The sequence below is a fragment of the Schistocerca piceifrons genome, chromosome X (genome assembly GCF_021461385.2).
Source record: "Schistocerca piceifrons isolate TAMUIC-IGC-003096 chromosome X, iqSchPice1.1, whole genome shotgun sequence".
Classification (NCBI taxonomy): domain Eukaryota; kingdom Metazoa; phylum Arthropoda; class Insecta; order Orthoptera; family Acrididae; genus Schistocerca; species Schistocerca piceifrons.
In genome coordinates this window covers 738,232,087-738,255,444 of record NC_060149.1, presented here as the reverse complement: position 1 = coordinate 738,255,444, position 23,358 = coordinate 738,232,087, and the positions used below count along the sequence as shown (strand labels likewise).

General features: G+C 42.2%; 1 protein-coding gene across 1 annotated transcript in view; it reads right to left on the bottom strand.

Annotated features, from left to right (window-relative positions):
• Window positions 1–23,358, bottom strand: part of LOC124722684 (dopamine beta-hydroxylase) — a 165,676-nt gene that overhangs the window by 12,589 nt on the left and 129,729 nt on the right. Inside the window, exons 4-6 of the mRNA XM_047247826.1 lie at window positions 13,647–13,844; window positions 5,813–5,897; window positions 2,869–3,035 (exon numbers count right to left, since the gene is read on the bottom strand). Coding sequence (XP_047103782.1) covers window positions 2,869–3,035; window positions 5,813–5,897; window positions 13,647–13,844 — 450 coding nt within the window. The remainder of the gene's footprint in view (window positions 1–2,868; window positions 3,036–5,812; window positions 5,898–13,646; window positions 13,845–23,358) is intronic.

Sequence of the window (23,358 nt, the reverse complement as noted above, 5' to 3'; positions counted from 1 at the left end):
TTTTGTCAGTAGGTAAGGTGATGGCCACTGTTTTTTGGGGTACACAAGAAGTAATCCTCATAGATTACTTGGAAAAATGCAGAACCATAACTGGACCCTTCATTGTTGGACCCTTTGAAACTTATGTTGGCCGAAGAAAGACCAAGGTGCTCTTTCACCAGGACAAGGCACCATCCCACACATCGGCGATAAAAATGGAGAAAGTGCATGAATTGGGCTCTGAATTGGTTCGTCATCCATCCTATTCACCGACTTAACCAAGCGAAGTGGCGTAGTTGCAGTCGTTAGTACACTGGACTCACATTCGGAAGGAGAACGGTTCAAACCCGCGTCTGGCCATCCAGATCTAGGTTTTCCATGATTTCCCTAAATCGTTCCAGGCAAATACCGGGTGGATCCATTGAAAGGGCGGTCAATCTCCTTCGCCATCACTGACACAATCCGAGCTTGTGCTCCGTCTTTAATGTCCTCGATGTCGATGGGACGTTAAACCCGATCTTCCTTCCATTTTCTTCTTTCACCTTACTTGGCTCCAAATGACTTCTTCCAGTTCCCTAACCTGAAACTTTGATTTGCTGGGAAGAAATTTTCATTAAATGAGGAAGTGATAGTTATAATCAACGAGTATTTTGCGGAGTTTGACATAAACTATTTTTCCTATGGGATGAAACAGCTGGAGGTTTCCTGGACCAAGTGTATATCCCTCAAAGGACACTGCGTCAAGAGGTAATGTGAACTGTCCTCGAAACAAACGTTTTTCTTACTTTTTACCAGACCTATCAAACTACCCTCATACTGCCCCCGCCGACATGCTTGTGTGACGCGGTGTATGTTTAGAATAGCCCTTCACCTGAGTGACTGTGTACCCACACACGACATTCGACACCATGTAAAAAGGAACGTGATTCATCCGACCAGGTAACACTTTTCTATTGATCCACAGTCCAATCTAGAAGATCTCGTGCCCACATTTCAATCGTAATTGGCGAAGTCGTTGGGTCAAGTCGGAACAGGGAGCGCCGTGTCCAACAACGTGCGCTGAGCGATGTGCTCCGGAACACTTGTGCCTGCACCAGCATTGTCAGATGTGCCACAGATCGCCGCCTACTGCTTTACAGATTTGGAAAGCCTCTGACCCTCCATGTTCTGTGAAGAGGCGTGGTTGTCCAACATTTTGTCGCCTATCCAAATTCCTATTTTCCTATTTGCGCCCCGCATCGTCGTTGGAATGATTCCCCATTGGTCTCTGCTCCGCTTACATACTTTCATTAGGTGATCACAGAGCCACCAAGCTGCATTCAGTCTCCCGGTCGGTAGTTGTCATAACGTTTTAGCTCATCAGTGTAGGCTACATTCATTTCCACGTTTCGTAAGACGTGACATTCTAATTAATTTTTCTACTGTGTTAAGATGAAAATAATACATTACGCAAGCATCTTACAATAGCTGTTAAGTACTCCTGAAGCGTGGGAGGCTTTTCTTATAGCAGACTAATACTTAAAAGATAAAATATGGGTTATTTTTAGTTTGCTGATCATTTAAATAAAGAGCAGCTCTCCTTTACCCTACCTACAAGGTAGAAAGAAATCACGCTTACGTCTTTTCAAATTAATGTGTGAAATGTTGAATAATTTGTCCATATCTCAATTTCACCATTTCTGCTTCAGATTTCTCAAAGCGTAATTTTCTGCATGGGGTTGGATAACTTTAGAATTTATTTCCATTGCCTTAAATTGATTCTATTCTTTAATATTTGGTTTAATTTTTTAATTTAGTTATTTGCTATTTTATTACATCTGCCTTTTGAAACGCATTATTGCCATCCTTATTTTCTTCTTCCTACCATCACTCCAGGAAATTTACTTTGTTTTCCAGTATCATTAACCGCCTCATAAATTTCGTTATAGCCACATTTATATATTTCAATATTTTCTACTTTTTCCAAGTGGTTTTTTTCTATTTCCCCTATTTTTGACCACTTCGATGCGATTTATCCTCTGCATTTACGTTATATATGGTTCCTTGCACCACCAAGTTGATATCTGTGTTATCATTTTTTCTAAGCTGCTTTCTCATTCAGTTAAGGAACATAGAAAATTGTTCAGTATTTTCTCTATCTCCTTGAAACTGTTGACACTACGTTTCGTGTAGAGTGACCTCCCCTTATTAGGAGTTACATAAAGAATAGCATCTTTGTTCCAAGGTCGTACACTCAGTTTGTGCTCTTATTTTTTAATCACGTTTTCGACACAAAGTATTCTCTTTCTATTTTTGTGCCTGAGATGATTGGCACAGTCGCTATTTGGTCTCCATTACATAAAAGTTAAAACTTTCCTGAGGCTATGAAAAACAAGAGCAGTATTTCATACTAGACACAACAGATGACAAACGTGTTTCGTGACTTACGTCATTTCTGTTGAGCATGTAAGTATTACCGAACAGTACTTCAGAATGGAAAGTTCTGGTTTCAGACAACCTTTTGAAAGTAACTTCACGATATTAATAAATCCGCTGACCAGATTGAATTATAACAGTTTTATCTCACATCATGTGCTGTACTCGATAAAGATCATGAACATTTCAAAATGGGTACGTAAGCTACAGTTTATCTTGTGTGGTGCATCTAACCAATAATTATATTTCTCGGATTTTGGTTTACATATTCAATAAATTACATACATTTGGAAGAAAGAAATGTGAATTGGAAGAGTTCGTTTAATCTCCAAGGAATATTGTTCACACAAAATTATAATTATGTTCTAAAATCTTCCTTTCTTCTTTTTACATCCGGTTGAATAATAAACTTAACATATATTGTGTATATGTCGGTGGTGTACAAACAACAAATCAGTTTTTGAAAATACTAACCACTGCTGTACATTCAGTTATACAATAGCCAGACAGTGTAAAAGCTGGCTGCTTTGGTGGGATTGCCATTTTGTCAGTGTATTCCAGACCCAATTCAATTACGCCACCGTCAAATAGCCGCAGCTCAGATGTTAAATGTAAGCGAACTCCAGAACTGTCAACCCAATCTGGAAAAGATTTTAAAAATAAAATTGTTAACTATTATCGAGGACAGTGAACATGTGAATAAGAGTGTAATTCTAAAAACAGGGAAAAAACAGAAACGAGTGATGTATTATTTCCATACAGAGATTCTAAGATGTCTCCAATACTGTACTATTAATTGTTGCTCTGGCAGTTACTGCAGCGGCCACTGCCTACCGTGCTGAAAGAAGCAAGTATATAATAAAGTCATCGATATGAACATTTTCTGTACTGTCCGAATATCACAAATTCGTTAGAGGAAGAGACTCATTTCTCTTTTTAAAATTTTGGGTAGATTGTTTTATACTGACATGAAACATTACTTCCTCAGAAAAATTCTGGTAAATCATGATATGTAAGAATCACTTTCGAATGGAGGTCTGTTACTGTTGCTGTGTTGGATATTACCTCGACAACCAGTTAATTTGAAATGAAAGATTTCCCTGTTCGATTAGGCTGGGAAAAGGTATTAGCAGCGGTCTTGTAGGAAAAATCTGACAATTCTCATAAACTGAAACCCTGAATTCATGAAAATTTTAAAACTGAGTAACAGCAGCGGGATTTGAACTCTTATTCTTCCAGTTGCAAATTCAGCTCATAATCCTATTCGATATCTTCTAAGGGAGAACTGGCCTTTCATAGTAACGAACAGCTTCAGAGATATCACGCATGCTCAAATCTCAACGTCTTACTCAATTACTAAATAATTCCCTTCGGACCTGAATAACATTCGGCTTTGTATGCGACGTAGGAAACACATTTTAAGTATCCGCTAACAGTCGGGATTAATATGGCACGACCCATATACTGAGGTGACGAAAGTCATGGGTTACCTCCTAATATCGTGCCGGACCTCCGTTTGCTCGGCGTAGTGCAGTAACTCGACGGGGCATGGACTAAAAAATTCATTAAAAATCCCCTGTAGAAATATTGAGATATACTGTCTTTATAGCCACCCATAATTGCGACAGTGTGGTGGTGCAGGATGTTGTGCACAAACTGACCTCTCGATTATGTCCCATAAATGTTCGCTGGGATTCATGTCGGGCTATTTGGGTGGCCAAATTATTCTCTCGGATTGTCCAGAATGTTCTCCAAACCAATCGTGAACAATTGTGGCTCGGTGACATGACATCGTTGTTTGGTAACATGAAGCCCACGAATGGCAGATAATGGTCTCCAAGTATCGAAACATAACCATTTGCAGCCTATGATTGGTTCAGTTGGACCACAGAACCCAGTCCATTCCATATAAACATAGCCCACATCATTATGGAGCCACAAGCAGCTTGCAAAGTGCCTTGTTGACAACTTGTGTCCATGGCTATCCTCAGTTCTTATCAAATGAAATCGGGACTCATCTGAGCAGGCCACGGTTTTCCAGTTGCCAAGGGTCCAACCGATATAATCATGAGCCCAGGAGAGGCGCTGCAGGCGATGTCGTACTATTAGCAAAGGCACACGTGTCGATCGTATGCAGCCGTAGCCCATCAACGCCAAATCTCGCCGCACTGTCCTAACGGGCACCTTCGTCGTACATCTCATATTGACTGTCTCATATTGATTATTTTACGCAGAACTTGTTGGTCTATTAGCACTGACAACTCTACGCAAACGCCGCTGCTCTCGGTCGTTAAGTGAAGGCCGTTGGCCCCTGCGTTGTCCGTAGAGAGAGGTTATGCCCGAAATTTTATATTCTCAGCACGCTCTTCACACTGTGTAGCTCGAAATATTGAATTTCGTAACGATTTCTGAAATGGAATGTCCCATGCGCCTTGTTCCAACTACCATTCCGCGTTCGAAGTATGTTAATTTTGTGGCAAAATCCGAGTAGTAATCCGTTCCGAATTTATCAGTTTCTCAGTTTTTGTTCATAAATCCGTTAATGAGTTACTGTAAAGCTGGGCAGGAAACCTATTAATTCCACTTACGCACTTCAAACCACCACTGGAAACTTAAACAACTCCTTCGACACCTACACTCGTCATTTGATGTGAACCGAAATTTCACAGTGAATCAAGGAATCCATATTCATTTCATTTGTGGTAGACTGTTACCAGTTAGAATGATCGACATAATTTTGCCATTTATATCTTCTACAAGTGCGGTATTCAGTGAAAGCAAGAATTGCACACATTATTAGTGCCAGACGCGAGGAGATTCTCGGTCAACTGCGTGTAGCCAGAGAATAATAAAGTTTTAAGCGGTTTAGGTGTTGTAACAGCCAAATTAATGACGCGCTATCTACAAAGCGATGTTTCTCATCCTATTTCCTGTTTTAATAATTTCTCAGATTATCTTCAAACTAACGTTGGGTGGCAAAATGAGACAGTGTGCTTTTCCAGATCTAATTCACCGTTTTGTCACGAAAAGCACTCAACGGAAGCAGATTATTCTTAACTACAAAATAATGAAAACATCAAACATTACAGTTATCACACATTTGGTTTTAATGAAATGGTAGATTGTCAGATAAGAAGTACTCATTATCATCGGAAAACACCTGAAGTAGAGTGCTACATCAATTTTCCGGCTTTCGTTAGCAGTAGAAAATGTAATATACACCATATCAAGAAATGTCGTGATATTTAAACACACCGCCTGACAAAAAATTTAAGTAAGTTGTTAATATTGATTCTTTCTGTAGAATAGAAATGCCAGTTTAATATTTGTACTCAGATTTTCAACAGAAATTCTCTTAGTGTGCATAAGACAGAGAATATGGCATTATTTTTCAAAAAGAAATTTTGTCTCAGCTTACCAGAACGTAATTCCGGGTTATTATAATGAACTTCCAGCATGACATATGGATTGAACCCTGGGCCGCCGATCGGAAGGCCTGCTTCCTAATAAAAAGAAACAGGTAAATGTATAGTATTTAAAGTTTTTTTGAAGGAAAAGAAACAGTTTCACAATCTATTGTGCTTGATGTCGTTATAAACTAGACACGGTGCAAACTACAGGAAAACCTTACGACGAAAATATAATGTGTTATTTACTATTTTATTTGTCTAATAATCAAAATAGTTTATTTTCCATCTCTGTAAAATAAATCAGTTATCAACTGAAATTTACTTCCAGGAAAATATAGTGCTGGCCATTAAAATCGACACCATAAGGCAATAAACATCAAATTGTCTTTAAATCCACCACATGTCTGCATATCCAAAAGATTAGCATCTCAGCGCGGCCACACAAAATAGAAAAGTAACGCCAACTACATTCTTCATGTAAGGAACGATTACGCGGCGGGTTCCTCATTCAGAGATAGCATGTGAATGTTGTTTGTTTTTTAGAAGATTATGTTATGTCTCACGTAAGAAAGAAAAACGTCTACCAGCGCATGTCGGAATTCTACAGCGGCAGGATCGTGGCCTACTGAGACTGCAGGTTATCGTTTCGCGATGTTCCTGATCGCGTTTTTCGAGATCCCACGACTGTCATGCGAACTTGGAGTCTATGACCTCAGGAGGTGATCCTCAACGCCATGCAGGATCGCAACGGCTTCGTTCAACTACCACCTGGGAGGACAGACGTGTCGTTTGCTCAGCTGTGCAGAATCGTACAGCCACAACACGTTCCTCGGGTCATCAAATTAGCTTTGGGCAGTGCGATGACGTCTGGAGCAGCACTAACTGTCACCATGGCGGCCAGTGTTGCGGTTTCCCGAGACTAGCGCCCGAGAGGTCAGACACATCGTCCGCTCGGCCGTGCGGGATCGTACAGCCACGTCACATTCCTCGAGTCACCAGATTGGTTTGTTTGCAGCAAAGTAAGTAACCACGTGGACAATGCAACGACGTCTGGAGCAGTACGAAATGTCACCACAGCGACCAGTGTTGCGGTTTCCTGTGACACGGCTGCAGAGAGAGAAGTGCGACAACAGTGGTGCGTCCAACGACGGCATTAGGCACAGGAGTGCCACTGTATCGTCTTTTCAGACTCTGTCCACTACTGCCAATGGCATGCATGTATTTCTTCCCTTGCTTTTTCCATATGAAACCCCTTCGATTCTTACGTCATCTGTTCAGTTAATTTATAACACCCTTTTGTGGCACCACATTTCAAAAGCTCTCAGTTACGACTTTTTCAGTTTTCCCACAATCCACGTTTCGTTTACGCAAAAAAAAAAAAAAAAAAAAATTGCTCCAGACAATGTAATATTAAATGATCGACGATTAAAGATATATGAAATAATTTCTACCATAGGTACGAGGGCTATTCGGAAAGTAATGAACGATAGGTCGCGAAATGGAAACCACAGTGAAAATCAAGACTGTTTTATTTGCAACGGTTAGCTACACTTTCCAGTCGCCGCTCAGACTTAGACATCTGTTGTAGCATTGTACCAACTTTTCAATTCTCTCGTTATAGAAGACAGCCGCAGGTGGTACGGGACACAATGGACACAGGTACGAGGCGGAGAGTTCGCAGATTTCTAGTGGGGCAGAAAGTTCGCAGGGCGGAGAATTCATACATTCCGTGAAGCGACTCGTCGACCGAGAGCATCCCAGACGTGCTCCATGGAGTTTAGGTCTGGAGAACAGGCAGGCCACTCTATTCGCCTGATATCTTCTGTTTCAAGGTACTCCTCCTCGATGGCAGCTCGGTGGGGCCGTGCGTTATCATCCATCAGGAGGAAGGTGGGACCCACTGCACCCCTGAAAAGGCGGACATACTGTTGGAAAATGACGTCCCGATACACCTGACCTGTTACAGTTCCTCTGTCAAAGACATGAAGGGGTGTACGTGCACCAATCATTATCCCACCCCACACCATCAAACCACGACCTCCATACAGGTCCCTTTCAACGGCAGTATCTGGTTCCTGGTTCACGCCAAATGAAAACCTGCCGAGAATCACTGTTCAGACTATACCTGGACCACTGTTCCAATGACCATGTACTGCGTTCTTGACACCAGGCTTTACGGGCTCTCCCGTGACCAGGGGTCAGTGGGATGCACCTTGCAGGTTTTTGGGCGAATAAACCATGTCTGTTTAGTCGCCTGTAGACTGTGTGTCTGGAGGCAACTGTTCCAGTGGTTGCGGTAAGGTCCCGAGCAAGGCTACCTGCAGTACTCCGTGGCCATCTGCGGGCACTGATGGTGAGATATCGGTCTCCTTGTGGTGTTGTACACTGTGGACGTCCCGTGCTGTAGCGCCTGGACACGTTTCCTGTCTGCTGGAATCGTTGCCATACTATTGAGATCACACTTTGTGGCACACGGTGGGCCCGTGCTACAACCTGCTGTGTTTGACCAGCCTCCAGTCGCCCTAGTATTCTACCCCTCATAACGTCATCAATATGTGTTCTTTGAGCCATTTTCAACACACAGTCACCATTAGCACGTCTAAAAACACTAAACACTTGCTCGCTGCAACTTACTCTGACATGCACCAACACACCTCTGTGTATGTAGACTGTTGCCAGCGCCACCGAGCGACGACCGCAGGTCAAATGCACCGCATGGTCATACCCTGAGGTTATTTAAACCCACAAACTGCCCACCAGAGCGTTGTTTCACCATGTATCAGCATTATCCTGAATTTATGAGTATGAGTGTATTTGTCCCAATGAAGGATGCACTCCACGGGAAGCAGTATGTGGATGATGGGGAGATTATTGATGCAGCAAGACGTTGGCTCCGACGTCGACCAGTAGACTAGAATCATGCAGGCATACAGGCCCTCCCAGTGATGTTGAGTAAGGCCGTCACACTGAACAGAGATTATGTTGAAAAATTGGTTTTGTAACCAAAAGAGTGGGGAATAATACGGTGTATTGGAATCCTGAATAAAACGAACCTGCTTTCAGAAAAAAAATGTTGCATTACTTACTGAACGTTCCTCGTATGTAGGATCTGTGCCTCGTTTACTGTATTCTGGCCGTAAGTAAATACGAAACTGAATTTCTCACCAATTTTTGGACCGTTCTGAAAACAATACCAATGATGTTTAGCGTTGCTCCACCTACTGACGCCAGTAACGAAATAGCGAGCAAAGGAGTGGGCGAAGGCCGGTGGCGCTACAACATGTATGGCACATTCGTGTTCACCAACAGGGTAGGTTATGGGCAGTGTTTCCTCATACAGAAAAAGGATTGTTCTTATTTATTAATTTGCAAAGAGTAAAAAAATAAACTATTACTTGTGAACAGATATGTCTACTGAACGAACAGGATAGGAGAAATGAGAGAAGAGTCCTGAATTGCAAACGTGAAAGATCGGTATTCTTTAGGACAGTGCACATATTCACATAGGTCGTCAAATAAACAAATCGGAGAATTAGAAGTAGAAAATGTTGTACCATCAGCCTTCTCACTCTAACCGCCAGATTTTGTATCCACTAACATCCACTAATTACCAAATGTAAAGAAAGAGGAAGAGTTCTATGACATTGCAATCTCATAGACCACTAGGGATTGTTCAGCTGCCTAGCTGGAAAAGGTTTTCTTCCTCCTTGCACAATAGCTTCTTTCTTAGCTGGGTGTGAGGGTTGTGGCTTAATCGTATCTGTTGAGTGTGGTTGACTAATGAGTGTATAGCGTGGTGGCATGTTTGTGTTGTGTGATGAAGAGAGAAGGGAAAGAGTGAAATGCAGCTTCGGTACACAGTCTATTTCTCTCGCATAGCACGAACGTTATGGCTGGGCTTAACGTGCCCATCCGATAGGAGGACTACCAACGGCAGTTTCACTCACATGCCTTCACTCTATGAGAAATTTGGAATTTTTAATTCCAGAAACTGGTGCAAGATATGTTGATCTGTCTGCCACCACCTCTCCATTTACCACCCAGTTTCTTGCACCACCAGGATTCAAACCGGCTACGTCCAAGTCGAGCACCAACATACAGCCATGCATCAGTGGCTTCGTCTTCAGAGTGGAGTAGCCTACGTGGAATTTGTGACTGAGAATCGCTTGGTCTGCTATGGAGTGTTTATAGGAATCATAGATAGATATTTTGCAGGGATCGAATCAACTCACTGTAAATACGTTGGATAAAGTGCAGTAGTCTAAAACCAGATTGCTTCGAAAAAATTTGTATTTTCCCTAAAAAATGTAAAGGTAAAAATGTAATGTCGTATGGAACTGTTGGCTGGGATATCCCACGGGATGGGTTCAGCCAACTGTCTGGAAAGTTATTCTTCCTCCGTGCACATGGGTCCTTTTCCTTGCGGATATGTGAGAGTTGCTGTTTATGTCCATCACTACAGAGATGGCTGTGGGACCTCGGAGGTTCCTATCGAATTTCAAATCAAACATCTGTCAGCCGTCTAGTTTCCAAATTGTTATTTTATTGGTCTACCAGTTTCGGCGATATATTACACCATCTTCAGGCCCCCTGACCGATGTGTAGGAAGGTTCCAACCTCGGTTCAGGTCAAAATAAGGACCAGCATTCAAAGACTGGTATCCGTAGGTTTCTGCTTGATACAGCGATCACTTCAAGCGTCATCTGCCAACTGTTCGATAAACTGGTTTGAATGTTTATCTAACCAGTCGGCAGATGATGCTTGAAGTGATCGCTGTATCAAGCAGAAATCTACAGACACCAGTCTTTGAATGCTGGCCCCTATTTTGACCGAAACCGAGGTTGGAACCTTCCTACTCGTCGGTCAGGGGGCTTGAAGACGGCGTAATATACCGCGGAAATTGTAGCCCAATAAAATAACAGTTTGTAAATTAGACGGGTGAAAGGTTTTTGGTTTGACATTCGATGTGAGGGTTGTATCGTTATGTGTATTTGTAGAGTGTAGGTGAGAGTAATGGATGCGTGCATAGTGTAGTCCCATGTTTGTGTTGTATGATGGTGATGAGAGGAGGGAGTGAGTGAAACCCGGTGCCGGCACATAGCACACTCTTCTCAAATAGCACCAAGAGGGTCGCCGAGCTTAACATTCCCATCCGACAGACGGAGCACCATCAACAGTGTGGCATGCCTCACCTCATGAGACGCTGTGGAGAGGTTTGGAATTTAATCCACGACATTGGCGCAAAGACTGGTGATCAGGAACTTTATTCCACCACCTCTCCTTCCCTTACTTGTCAAATACTGGCAGTGAAAAGCTCTTCCACCACCAGGATTCGAACCGGCTTACCTCTGGGCCGAGTGCAAACGTACAAGCGAGCTTTAGCGACCTCTGCTACGGAGATGGGTAAAGGCAAAAATTATTCACCGTCAGGTCAAAAACAGTCCACCTTTTCATCAAATAGTATCAGCTGATCCCAACAGTTATGTTCTCAAACAAGGAAGGGAGGCTATGATTCACTGCATAGTCGACGTTGAGTACGTTAGAGGCATAGTACATGCTGGTACTGGACAAGACTAAACAAATAAATATATGTGCCATTTAGAAACGAACCATCCCGGTAATTACCTTAAGTGATTTCGAGAAATTACATTAACCCTAAAACTGTATCGTCGGACGGGTATTCAAACCCCGCTTCTTCCGAATGCGTGTCCAGTAACGAAACCACTTAACTGTTTTACCCATTTCCGTTTCTCAAACAGAAGGAGTCAAGGAAATTAATTATTTCACTCATCAACAGACTGTTGCTGTAACAAACCTCAATGGCATACTTCGTTCCCCACTATGATTGGAACCTCAGTGGTCAGTAACAATCAGTGACACTGGCTGAGTTGCGCGTAAGGCCTTTTTTATGTCGCGAAGGTATCATTATCAAAATGGCTCTGAGCACTATAGGACTTAACTTCTGAGGTCATCAGTCGCCTAGAACTTAGAACTACTTAAACGTAACTAACCTAAGGACATCACACAAATCCATGCCCGAGGCAGGATTCGAACCTGCGACCGTAGCGGTCGCGCGGTTCCAGACTGTAGCGCCTACAACCGCTCGGCCACCCAGGCCGGCTGTATCATTATCCAGTTATCTATGATCATACTACAGTACTGGGGCATTTTGTGTGAAATAATTCCCAAAAAACCTCTACACTAAGCTACAATTTTGTTATAGTAGAGAAATACCGTCAGCATCTTTCTATTTTCCTCCATTTTGTTTCCTGTCTAGGAGATCTGGTCTCTTTAATGTAACTGGAACTTCCTAGGGAACTGTAATGCAATGTTCTACATGAGTTAAGGGTAACTTAAGCTCAAATTAAAGAAAGAAAAGCAATTCATATCACCAGTTCAAAGCATCAGCTGAATCGAAATTATGGATTGTATTAGCAATTTAATCCTTTTTTAGCAGTGGTTCTCTAAGAAAAAACATTTTTTAAGTCGAGTACCTAACTTATCAGTGGTGTGACAACGAAACCGTGACCTTTACTGGTAGTTTCAGCCACCAACGTCAGTACTCGATATGTAATACCACACAATTACCGTCTTCCATGACTTTGAGATTACCGTTATAGCCCATACTCCTCATGTGTTCCGCTGTCTGTAATTTGTTTCTTGTTTGATGACTATACATTTCCGAGAACCTCACTGTTCATGGTACGAGCTGACTAATCTTTTACTATTACTTTTTGTGTGCCGCAAGCGTATACTTCATGTCAGATTTAGTCTCGAACAAGAGAGTCACGGTGGTTTCAGCGTGTAAGCACTTTTCTCAGCCAAGGAATCATGGAATCTGGTAGCTGTTGACCGGACCAGAGACGTGCTATATAAGCCACTGGATGACTTATCAATTGATCAGAAGTCAGTATCCTCCGACAGTCACAATAAAAGTAAAATAGTGCCACTGAGGCATTTATTTAATGTATCTGTTGTCAATGGCAGTACAGTGTTCAGCGAAATTAATACAAAAGACAGAATGAGTTTGATGTAGTTTATAGTTGATGTCATTGCAGAGCTTAAAGGGGCATCAAAATGTCAGGAGCAAATCAAATACTACGCATCATCTGTTACAAAACATACGTTCCACACGATAAAGGAGTAAATACAGATGCAGATACCCCCATCACACCGAATGGACGAGCCAGACATGTGGTGGAGAAAATGTTATACGGGGTACCACAAAAAGTGAACAGTCCCTGGTGTACCAGTGGTTTAGCTCTGAAACCACGTGTAATATAAATGCTGTAAAACAATTTTTTTCAGGAAATGTATTCGCAATTGCGAATAAGGACAACCATCAGCTGTATAACGGAATGTCGAGAGTGAATGTTTCTATCAGACCGGGACTCGAACACCGGATTTCCCGACGAGCCGTCGCATTACCATTAGGCTTTCTGAGCACACTCCAGGGTCAGACCAAAAGTTCCATATGTCGTCGACCATGTGTGTATAACCTGCACTCGTACATCCATTACGTATATTCCTGCACAGGAGAGAGATTTTAATTGAAAGTCACTTTCCTGGAGTCGGCGGATACCTACGATCTTACGGTGCCTGTGTTGTTCAGAAGTACGATGCAATGTTCAGAAGTACGATGCAAGAAGATGACATCGTACTTTGGAACAGCACAGGCAATGCTATATTGCATTTTCTTCATAAAATAATAGTACATATGTTAATTTGACATGTACTTGATTATACCTATGTTAGGAAAATAATAATCCTAACAAAGATTTTATTGCTGATAAGCAGAGGTTTAATGTGTATAACGTAAGGAGGGGTATTTGGATGACATACCTCCGGATAGGTGAAGGGTAGGGCTCCCATAGCCCAGGCGGCGAGAACCTTTTTGCAGACGGCGGTGGACTTCGGACGTTTCTCGTCCGTGCAGGAACCTTGATACTCAGGGATTTGCTCCTCCGGTGGGGCCTCGCAGTGGAACACCTCCATGTGATGCACTAGTGGCTCGTTGCCTTCTTGAATGACTGCTTCATACTGCAATCAGATTAACTTGAAAGTAACAGTACCACATTACTCAACTTCGAAGATTGGAGTCGTATATTCCATTGTCGACAGAACGGTGAAAGTGTTTCTGTTTATGGTACGACTCTTGAGTAAACTGAAATTTTTGTGAATCACATAGTTTTGTATAAAATACGTGCATGTATTTTACAGAAGGATTTATCATTGTAATACACACATTATTGGGTTTCCGACTTTTATGACAATTTCCGCTTGTCGTTATCCATCAAACAACTAAAGTTACGTTTATAAAATACTGATACGTTATTTTCCTCTGCGAATAATTAAGGGGCAGAGCCAGGCAAGGGACTGAGTTGAACTTATCATTGACTCACGGATTTCACATGTGATGTATTTTTGTCTAGTGTAGTACCTGAGTACATGTTTACTCAACGTGGTAACCCGCACCATAAGAACAGTAAATTACGGCATAGGGAAAAACCAAAAATTAACATTATGTGTCCCAAATTAATAACTTTTTCCTCTTCCGCTTTGAATTAAAAGCGCAGTCTTCCTGCACTTTCTTATGGAATAAGGATACATGAGGTATCTGGCAAACTTACCTCTCGGCCCGTTTGATACTTTTCGGAGTAAGCAGAAAACCATGCCAGCGTTGATTTAGTCATATCGAAAACTCTCTCATTTAACATCCCCACTCATCCATAAGAAAAGAAAAAAATATATACAATACATTTAACATACAATGGCCGCTAAAACAATTAACAAAGTTCTTGAAAGTCCTATTAATGCAATGAAACATCATCCCGACAGATAACATTATGGCAATACTAGAGTACTGCATTGCTCAACCGTGTTCACATATCGACTGTTCAAAAAATGTGTGTGAAATTTTATGGGACTTGACTGCTAAGGTCATCAGTCCCTAAGCTTACACACTACTTAACCTAAATTATCCTAAGGACAAACACACACACACCATTGCATATCGACTGTGCTACCCTCTCTTTGTCAGCTGTATTATATAGAGGGCATAGAAATTGTTAATATTGTTAGATGTCAGAGCTTTACGATATTATACTCTAGAAATAAAATTGTATAGATGAAATATCTTAAATGATTTAGCTGTTCAGAAGCGGTGTTATCAAGTTACGATGCAGTAAACGAGCTAAGAAAATCTCATTAGTCGAAGGATAAAGCTCTTTTTTACAGGATTAAAGTTCTGGTTTGATGTCAAAGAGAACATCCTATACATTCAAATACGGAGGGAAGCAGCTTATGCAGTCGAAACTTTGGTTGTGGCAGAGCTATATGCAAAGGGAAAATACTCAACTTGTTGCGCTCTGAGAAACGAATGATCTGCAAATCTGGAAAATAGTTCATAAACACGTAATTAAAAGCAGCACTTAACAGAAAAGCCTATGAATGGATGAAAAGACAGACGCAATACTTCTTACACCGTTGCCACAGTAATTCGAGGGACCAACAACAGGTGAACTCGTAGACAAGAGTACTACAGATAAATTGAGTGAGACGTAAAGTAACAAATTTTCTTCTCATACAAAGATTCTCTAAGTTCCTACTGAGCGTTTAATTATTGTGCGTCGGGCCAGATAAAATAGAAATATACAAAAATGCCATTGACTGGAAAGAAAAGTGTCCGTAGACAATCGTTCAAGTATCGTCGGAGAACTGCTTGCTTCAGGTTTGTGTTTAAAAATATGCTTTTAGTGAGCGAATATGTGTGTGTGTGTGCGTGTGTGTGTGTGTGTGTGTATGTGTGTGTGTGTGTATGTGTGTGTGTGTGTGTGTGTGTGCAGGCACAATTTTTCAATATTTACATAGATCGAGCACTTAAGGGACATAACAAAGTTTGAAGAAGAAGAAGAAACAAGTTTCATTGTTGCATACAAAGTCATCAAAATTTTGGACTTATCTGGTTTAGAAACGCCATTGGAAACGTAAACAGCAGTGATATGTTCCGGATTCAAACCATGGCTCTCCCGATTTGCAAGCCAGCATTAATCAGCTGCGTGAGTCAGATATTGACTCGCTTAGAGGATTGATGTCGAAACAAACCAAAAAGGGTAGCTGTTTCTCTAACAAAGATGGGAAACATCTTCTTATAGAGTCCTGGGTGTTCATCTGAAACCTATGACATTAACGAGGAAGGACTGTTGGCAAAACTAGGATCTGAGAAGCAAATCTGTAAAAAGCAGATGGTATTATGAAATTTTAATCGACTTAATAAACAGCCTTAAGTGACTCAAAATTTGCCATGACGTACGATATCACAAGAAATTACTGTAGTCTGTAAACTCATCATGTCTGTTAGGATAAAATGACTAGAAATCTCCTAGTTAAATATCTCAATGATTTGAAAACACGGAAAACGGTGGAGTCAGTTGTTTAGACCCTGTGACATCTACATCTTTAAAGTCAGCTGTTCGATAAGAATGGGAAAAGGAATCGGTCTTGGTCATCTTACAAAGAATCGTTCCAGAATTGGACTGAAATTATTTTGGGAAACCACGGGACAGCAAATGAGGAAGACCGAAAGACGACTTTAACCCTACTCCTCGTAAAAACGTGTCCAGTGTTTGAAGCACTGTTCCGCCGTACTCGGTAATCAGTGAAAAGACATTCCTTGATGAATATCAACTAGGTGTCAGAAGATAGTAAAGTCGTGAAACAATGCTTAACACGAGGTAACGAAACTTTCAAGTTTTACTGGATATCCATACGTTGTACCACGAAGTTTGAGCCGCTCATATTGGAGGAGATAGTATTTTAAAAATAACATCATTTAACACCATAAGTTGCTGCTGAAACTATTTTTAATAAGCGCCCGGTTTCCGTCAAATGACATTGTTGAGCACAGCCTGCATTAAACTAGAGTTAATGACGTTGGACGTAGTTTGAAACTATAACGAGAAGAGTGACGCCACACATCTCTAAAATGTTTCACCCTACGTCTGCTGATGGATTATATTGTCATTTACGTATTCTATAATTTAGAAATATGTTTACTCCCTATACAGTTTCTAGCCGTCATTTCAACGTTGAGCTTCTTGCTTGACGTCATTGTATTCCAATATACCTCTTGCTTTTAATCCAGATTGTGTTCAACAATGGTCTCTGATCGAAACTGGCCGCTTATTCAAGTCACTGAACAGTAGCTTATGGTTTACATGATGTCGTTTTTAAATTTACCAGAGCTTTAGAGCACAACAAACAGAAAATATTTTACAGTAAATACACGGACGGAAAAAATGCGACACTAAAAATAAGTAATGTAGAGTAATGAAATTTCAGGAATACATCCGTCTAGGCAACATAACACTGCAGGACCACAGGTTAATGTAAACGCGAGATAAGCCATTGCAAATGTGAAATGCTGGTACATTAATAACCAGTGTAACCGCCAGAGTGATGAATGCAAGCAGCCGGCCGCGGTGGCCGAGCGGTTCTAGGCGCATCAGTCGGGAACCGTGCGACTGCTACGGTCGCAGGTTCGAATCCTGTCTCGGGCATGGATGTGTGTGATGTCCTTAGGTTAGTTAGGTTTAAGTAGTTCTAAGTTCTAGGGGACTGATGACTTCAGATGTTAAGTCCCATAGTGCAAATGGTTCAAATGGCTCTGAGCACTATGGGACTCAACTGCTGTGGTTATCAGTCCCCTAGAACTTAGAACTACTTAAACCTAACTAACCTAAGGACATCACACACATCCATGCCCGAGGCAGGATTCGAACCTGCGACCGTAGCAGTCGCACGGTTCCGGACTGCGCGCCTAGAACCGCGAGACCACCGCGGCCGGCTAAGTCCCATAGTGCTCAGAGCCATTTGAACAATTTGAATGCAAGCATGCAAACGTGCATGCATTGTGTTGTACAAGTTCCTGATGTCAGTTCGTGGGACGGAGTTCGAATCCCGTTGCACATGATCGGTCAATACAGGGAGGGCTAATGCTGGTTGTAGATGACGCTGGAGTTTTCCGATGATGTCCCATAAGTGCTCGACTAGACGCGGATGTGGTCATCGAGCAGGCCAAGGCAACATGTCGATACTCTGTAGGGTATATCTGGATACAACAACAGAATGTGGGCGATCGTTATCTTGTTGGAAAACTACCCCGGAAATGCTATTCATGACTGGCAGCACATGAGGTCGAATCGCCAGATTGACGTAAAAATTTGTAATCAGGGTGCCTGGGATAACCAGGAGGGTGCTCCTGCTGTCATAAGAAATCGCACCTCAGACCATAACTCTAGGTGTAGGTCCATTGTGTCTAGTACGCCGACAGGTTGGTTGCAGTCCCCCAAGTAGCCTCCTTCTAACCAACAAATGGCAATCACTGGCACCGAGGCAGAACCAGCTTTCATCAGAAAACAGTAGACTTGCACTCTGCCTTCAGTGAGTTCTCGCTTGACACCACTGAAGTTGCAAAAGGCGGTGTTTTGGGATCAGTGAAATGCACGCTACAGGGCGTATGGCTCGGAGTTGACTTTAAAGTAGCCGATTTGTGACAGTTATTTGTGTCACTGTAGTGCCGACTGCTGTTCAAATTGCCGCTGCAGATGCAGTACGATGCGCCAGATCCATACGCTCAACACAATGGTCTACCCTCTCGGTAGTGCTATATGTCAGTCGGGAGCCCGGTCTTCTTGCAAGCGTACATTCTCGTGACCACCGCTACCAGTACTCGTGTACAGTTTCTACATTCTTGCCAAGTCTTTGTTCAATATCGCTACATCCAGCTTTTCGTAGTCCTATTACACGACCTCGTCGAAACTCAATGAGATGTTGATAATGGTGTCTTTGTAGCCTTAAAGCCATTGTTGACTGACATCAGCTCACCATGTACAATCTCAAAGGTACTTAACCCTTACGACAGTTACAGCGCGTATTTAAAGCAACCCTGATTTGCATTCTTATCGTGACGGTGTTAGTGTCACTCTGATGTGACTGGCGAGAAATTTGTATAGACATCATCTTTCAGATGGAGAAACACGCCTACCAACTTTAGTTTATGTCGTACAAATGGCTCTGAGCACTATGGACTCAACTGCTGTGGTCATAAGTCCCCTAGAACTTAGAACTACTTAAACCTAACTAACCTAAGGACATCACACACATCCATGCCCGAGGCAGGATTCGAACCTGCGACTGTAGCGGTCGTGCGGTTCCAGACTGTAACGCCTTTAACCGCTCGGCCACTCCGGCAGGACAAAATGTCGTACAACTCCTTCTTGGTGCTGCGATGTTTTTCCGTCAGTGTATTATAGTCTCAGGCTATAGTTATCACGTTAGTGTGAGTGAACTGAACGTTGCAGACACTACACAATATGTAACGCAGGGGGCAATGCAACATTAATCCTGTTCATATGCCGGTTACTTCTACAAATACACAGTAGTGATATGAAGCATTGATTGAAATCAAGCCAGTCGGAGAATGCATTTCAAAAGAATGGTAACTGTCTAGTTAGATAACAAACACTTCAGTGCATTTAGAATGGCGACCACAGACTGAGATAAAGCACTTTAAAAGTTGTCGCATTTCCATAGAGATTGTGGAGTTTGCTCCGCATCATAAAACAACAAAACGAAAGGTGGTAGTTAAATATGATAAGTGCTTTCTACCAAGTGCATCATAATGGAAGTCGAAGTAATGGCTCAAGTGTTAGAATATACGTAGGAAAAGTGAAATAATTCTTACGTGAAAGAAATATCAGGTACATCATCAGTGATCGATGGCTGTTCTTTAACCCTGTTTGTAATGTCTTAAATATATCCACAGCGGACTATGAGATCAAGGGCTTTGAACGGTAATCACATAGCGATAGGTCAATATGTGTACTGGGATATATCCCGAACGCTAGTTGAAAGATGTGAAACGTCTTATTGGACGTAACTGAGTATAGCCGTCACTTTCAGAGACAGTAAGAAATGCCTCAGTGCTGAAACAGAGATGATATGTGGAGCGTGACACGCAGGACGCGAGAGGACGAGCGGTGTGATGAGCCGTCCGGATGCGAGCACTCTGGCAGTTAGGGCGCGCTAATGGAAGCTGAATGGGCGCTGCAATATACGCCTAATAGACACCAATTCTATGGACCTACTTCACCGGCTGTAACCTAGTCGTATGCTGCAAGCCCCCCTGCGCCATGTTTGCTCCCCTGTTTCTTGGATTATTATTTCCCACAACGGCAGTATCCCTAAATCAAACAGGTTATTTGTCATCACATCTACTACATCTACATCTAGGCACTAGAAACCACCTTACGGTGTGTGGCGAAGGGTACTTTATGTACAGTTGTCACTTATCCTTCCCTGTTCTCGTGGGAAAAATAGGTGTTGGTAAAACTTCTTGTGACCTCGATTCCCCGTAATTTTACTCTCATGGAAGAAGGAAGATTAAAGTTTAACGTCCCGTCAACAGCGAGGTCATTAGAGACGGTTTTTGTTTTCATGACCTTTTCGCGAAATATATGAACGTGATAGCAGTATGTGGATAACTCCCCTAGGGAAGTGTGCTCTCGGAATTGTAATAGTAAACCACACTTAGATGCTCCACACCTCTCTTGTATCGTCTGCCATTCGAGGTGGACGAGCTTCTTCGTGAAACTTTCGTTCTTAGTAAACGAACCGATGACCTACGTGCTGCTCTTCTCTGGATTTTATAGTGTAAGTGAAAGTATTTTATTCGTCCAAGGATCATTTCACAATGATACAGAAGTTATCAACCTAACACAAGATAAAGATAAGTCATGTAGGGTAGTCAGAAACAGTCTGAAAAGCTTGTAAGGGTGTTACAGGGTAGGTCGTTTTGACAAACAATTATTAAGAAAAAAATTAGATATGTTGCTCCGTTTCATAGTTAATTGTCATTGAAGTTAACCAACCAGGCCGTTGCGCGAGCAAATTCAAGCGGCCCGCCAGAGAGGGTGCTACCAATCGTGTTCTTCGGTTGGTTTCCTAAAACAGACCAAGAGAACGATACAAAAATTGGACATGGGACGGTGGAAAGGATCGAACCCGAGCCGAAAGCTGAGCAAATAGCTCAAATGACTCTGAGTACTACGGGACTTAACATCTGAGATCATCAGTCCCCTAGAACTTAGAAGTACTTAAACCTAACTAATCTAAGGACATCACACACATCCATGCCCGAGGCACGATTCGAAACTGCGACCGTAGCCGTCGCGCGGTTATGGACTGAGCGCCTAGAGCCGCTCGGCCACCTCGGCCGGCGAAAGCTGAGCAGTCTCGTGCGTTATCATCTATGCTATGAGGACACCTGACACTATTTGTGTCTGGCGGGCCGTTCGAATTTGCGCGCGCAGCAGCCTGATTGGCTAACTTCAGTGCTAATTAACTCAGAAACGGCGCAAGGCACTGAATTTTTTTTCTTAACGATTATTTCTCAGCACACACTACCCTGCAATACTCTTACAAGCTTTCCAGAGTATTTCTGACCATCCTGTATACAAGAGGGGTCAGGACAGGTTGTCAGCCACGGCCTTGTGGAGGGAACGAAGCCTGACGTGATTTACGAAAACCACAGAAAACCTAAACCAGGATGGCCAGCCAGAGCATGAGCCTCGATACACACGAATATGAGGGCAGTCTCTTAACAAATGCACCCCCGTATTTGGTTTAGACCTAGCGTACAGTTATATTATGTTTGCACATGTTCGAAGCAAGTTTTCTTGATAATGAAAGACATCAGACATTGTAAGTACATTTAGTCTCTTCACGCGTTTCACTACCCACAGCGACATACAACTGTAGATACCTTTACGTTCATGACTACGCCGCCACGCCTCTGTCGTAGCTCCACGTTTTTCCCTTCTGCCTGTATGAACAACTGGTTTAGACTCTGAACTCATAAAAAATGAGACATTGGTATTACGCACAAGTGATAACTTTTTTTTATTATGAAATCACATTCTAAGTTCTGTAACTAATCCTTACTGTTCTAGTATGCAATGTTTATGATGTACGATATGACCGCCTTCTTAGATAAGTGTATTTTAAGCATCTCTTTCGACTCCTTGGGCAAATTATTATTCAATTTCAGTTCCCGATAGAAAATGTTTTTCACAGACTGGTTTGTTTCTTCCTTGGTAAGCATAAGGCTAAAGCAACTTTTGTCCCGTGATTGAGAATAGTACTATTTGTGACATATTTACTAATGTTTTTCCGGGTGTGCACAACAGATTTATAGGTGAATCTGTTTCTTTCATCAATCTCATTTGGTAAGGGTTCCTGGCTGATGAGCATTATTGGTCGCACGAGAATTTTGTAAATTTCCTCCTTCGTGGGTGGGCTACACTTCATCTACATCTACATCTACATCTACGTGATTACTCTGTTATTCACAATGAAGTGCCTGGCAGAGGGTTCAATGAACCACCTTCAAGCAGTCTCTCTACCGTTCCACTCTCGAACGGCACGCGGGAAAAACGAGCACTTAAGTTTTTCTTTGCGAGCCCTGATTTCTCTTATTTTATCGTGATGATCATTTCTCCCTACGTAGGTTGGTGCCAACAGAATGTTTTAGCAATCGGAGGAGAAAACTGGTGATTGAAATTTCATGAGAAGATCCCGTCGCAACGAAAAACGTCTTTGTTTAAATGATTGCCACTCCAATTCACGTATAACGTCTGTGACACTATCTCCCCTATTTCGCGATAATACAAAACGTGCTGCACCTCTTTGTACTTTTTCGATGCCATCCGTCAATCCCACCTGATGCGGATCCCACACCGCACAGCAATACTCCAGAATAGGGCGAACAAGCGTGGTGGAAGCAGTCTCTTTAGTAGAGCTGTTGCACTTTCTAAGAGTTCTGCCAATGAATCGCAGTCTTTGGCTGATCCCATCAACTGCTCCTCAATCGTTTAATCAAACAGTAATGAGTTTTTCCGCCTATTTGAGAGCAAAATATTACATTTTATATGATGAGGATCAACCGACAATCCTCTATGAAGCGTCAACTATTTACAGCTCTTCCTGAACTTCACTATATTTTTCGATTGTTGTGAATTTTAATGCCGAGTGTATCGCAATTAACAGCGATAACGGACACGGATGAAGTATACGATAATTCAAGGAAAAACGTTCCAGTAAACACATGGATTCGCAAACAAACTGTTTGTTGGATAATTGTGTCTAATTGAAGTCACGACTGATTTCAGTTCTCCTAGTTAGTTCAGATGTATCTTTTGACATGTACATTTTTGGATTAAGACCCAGTTCAAATGGTTCAAATGGCTCTGAGCACTATTAGATTTAACTTCTCAGGTCATCAGTCCTGTAGAACTTAGAACTACTTAAACCTAACTAACCTAAGGACATCACACACATTCATGCCCGAGGCAGGGTTCGAACCTGCGACCGTAGCGGTCGCGCGGTTCCAGACTGTAGCGCCTAGAACCGCTCGGCCACCCCGGTCGGCTTAAGACCCAGTCTACACATTTCAGTGACATTAATGTGACCATCACCTATATTCAAAATGAACGGT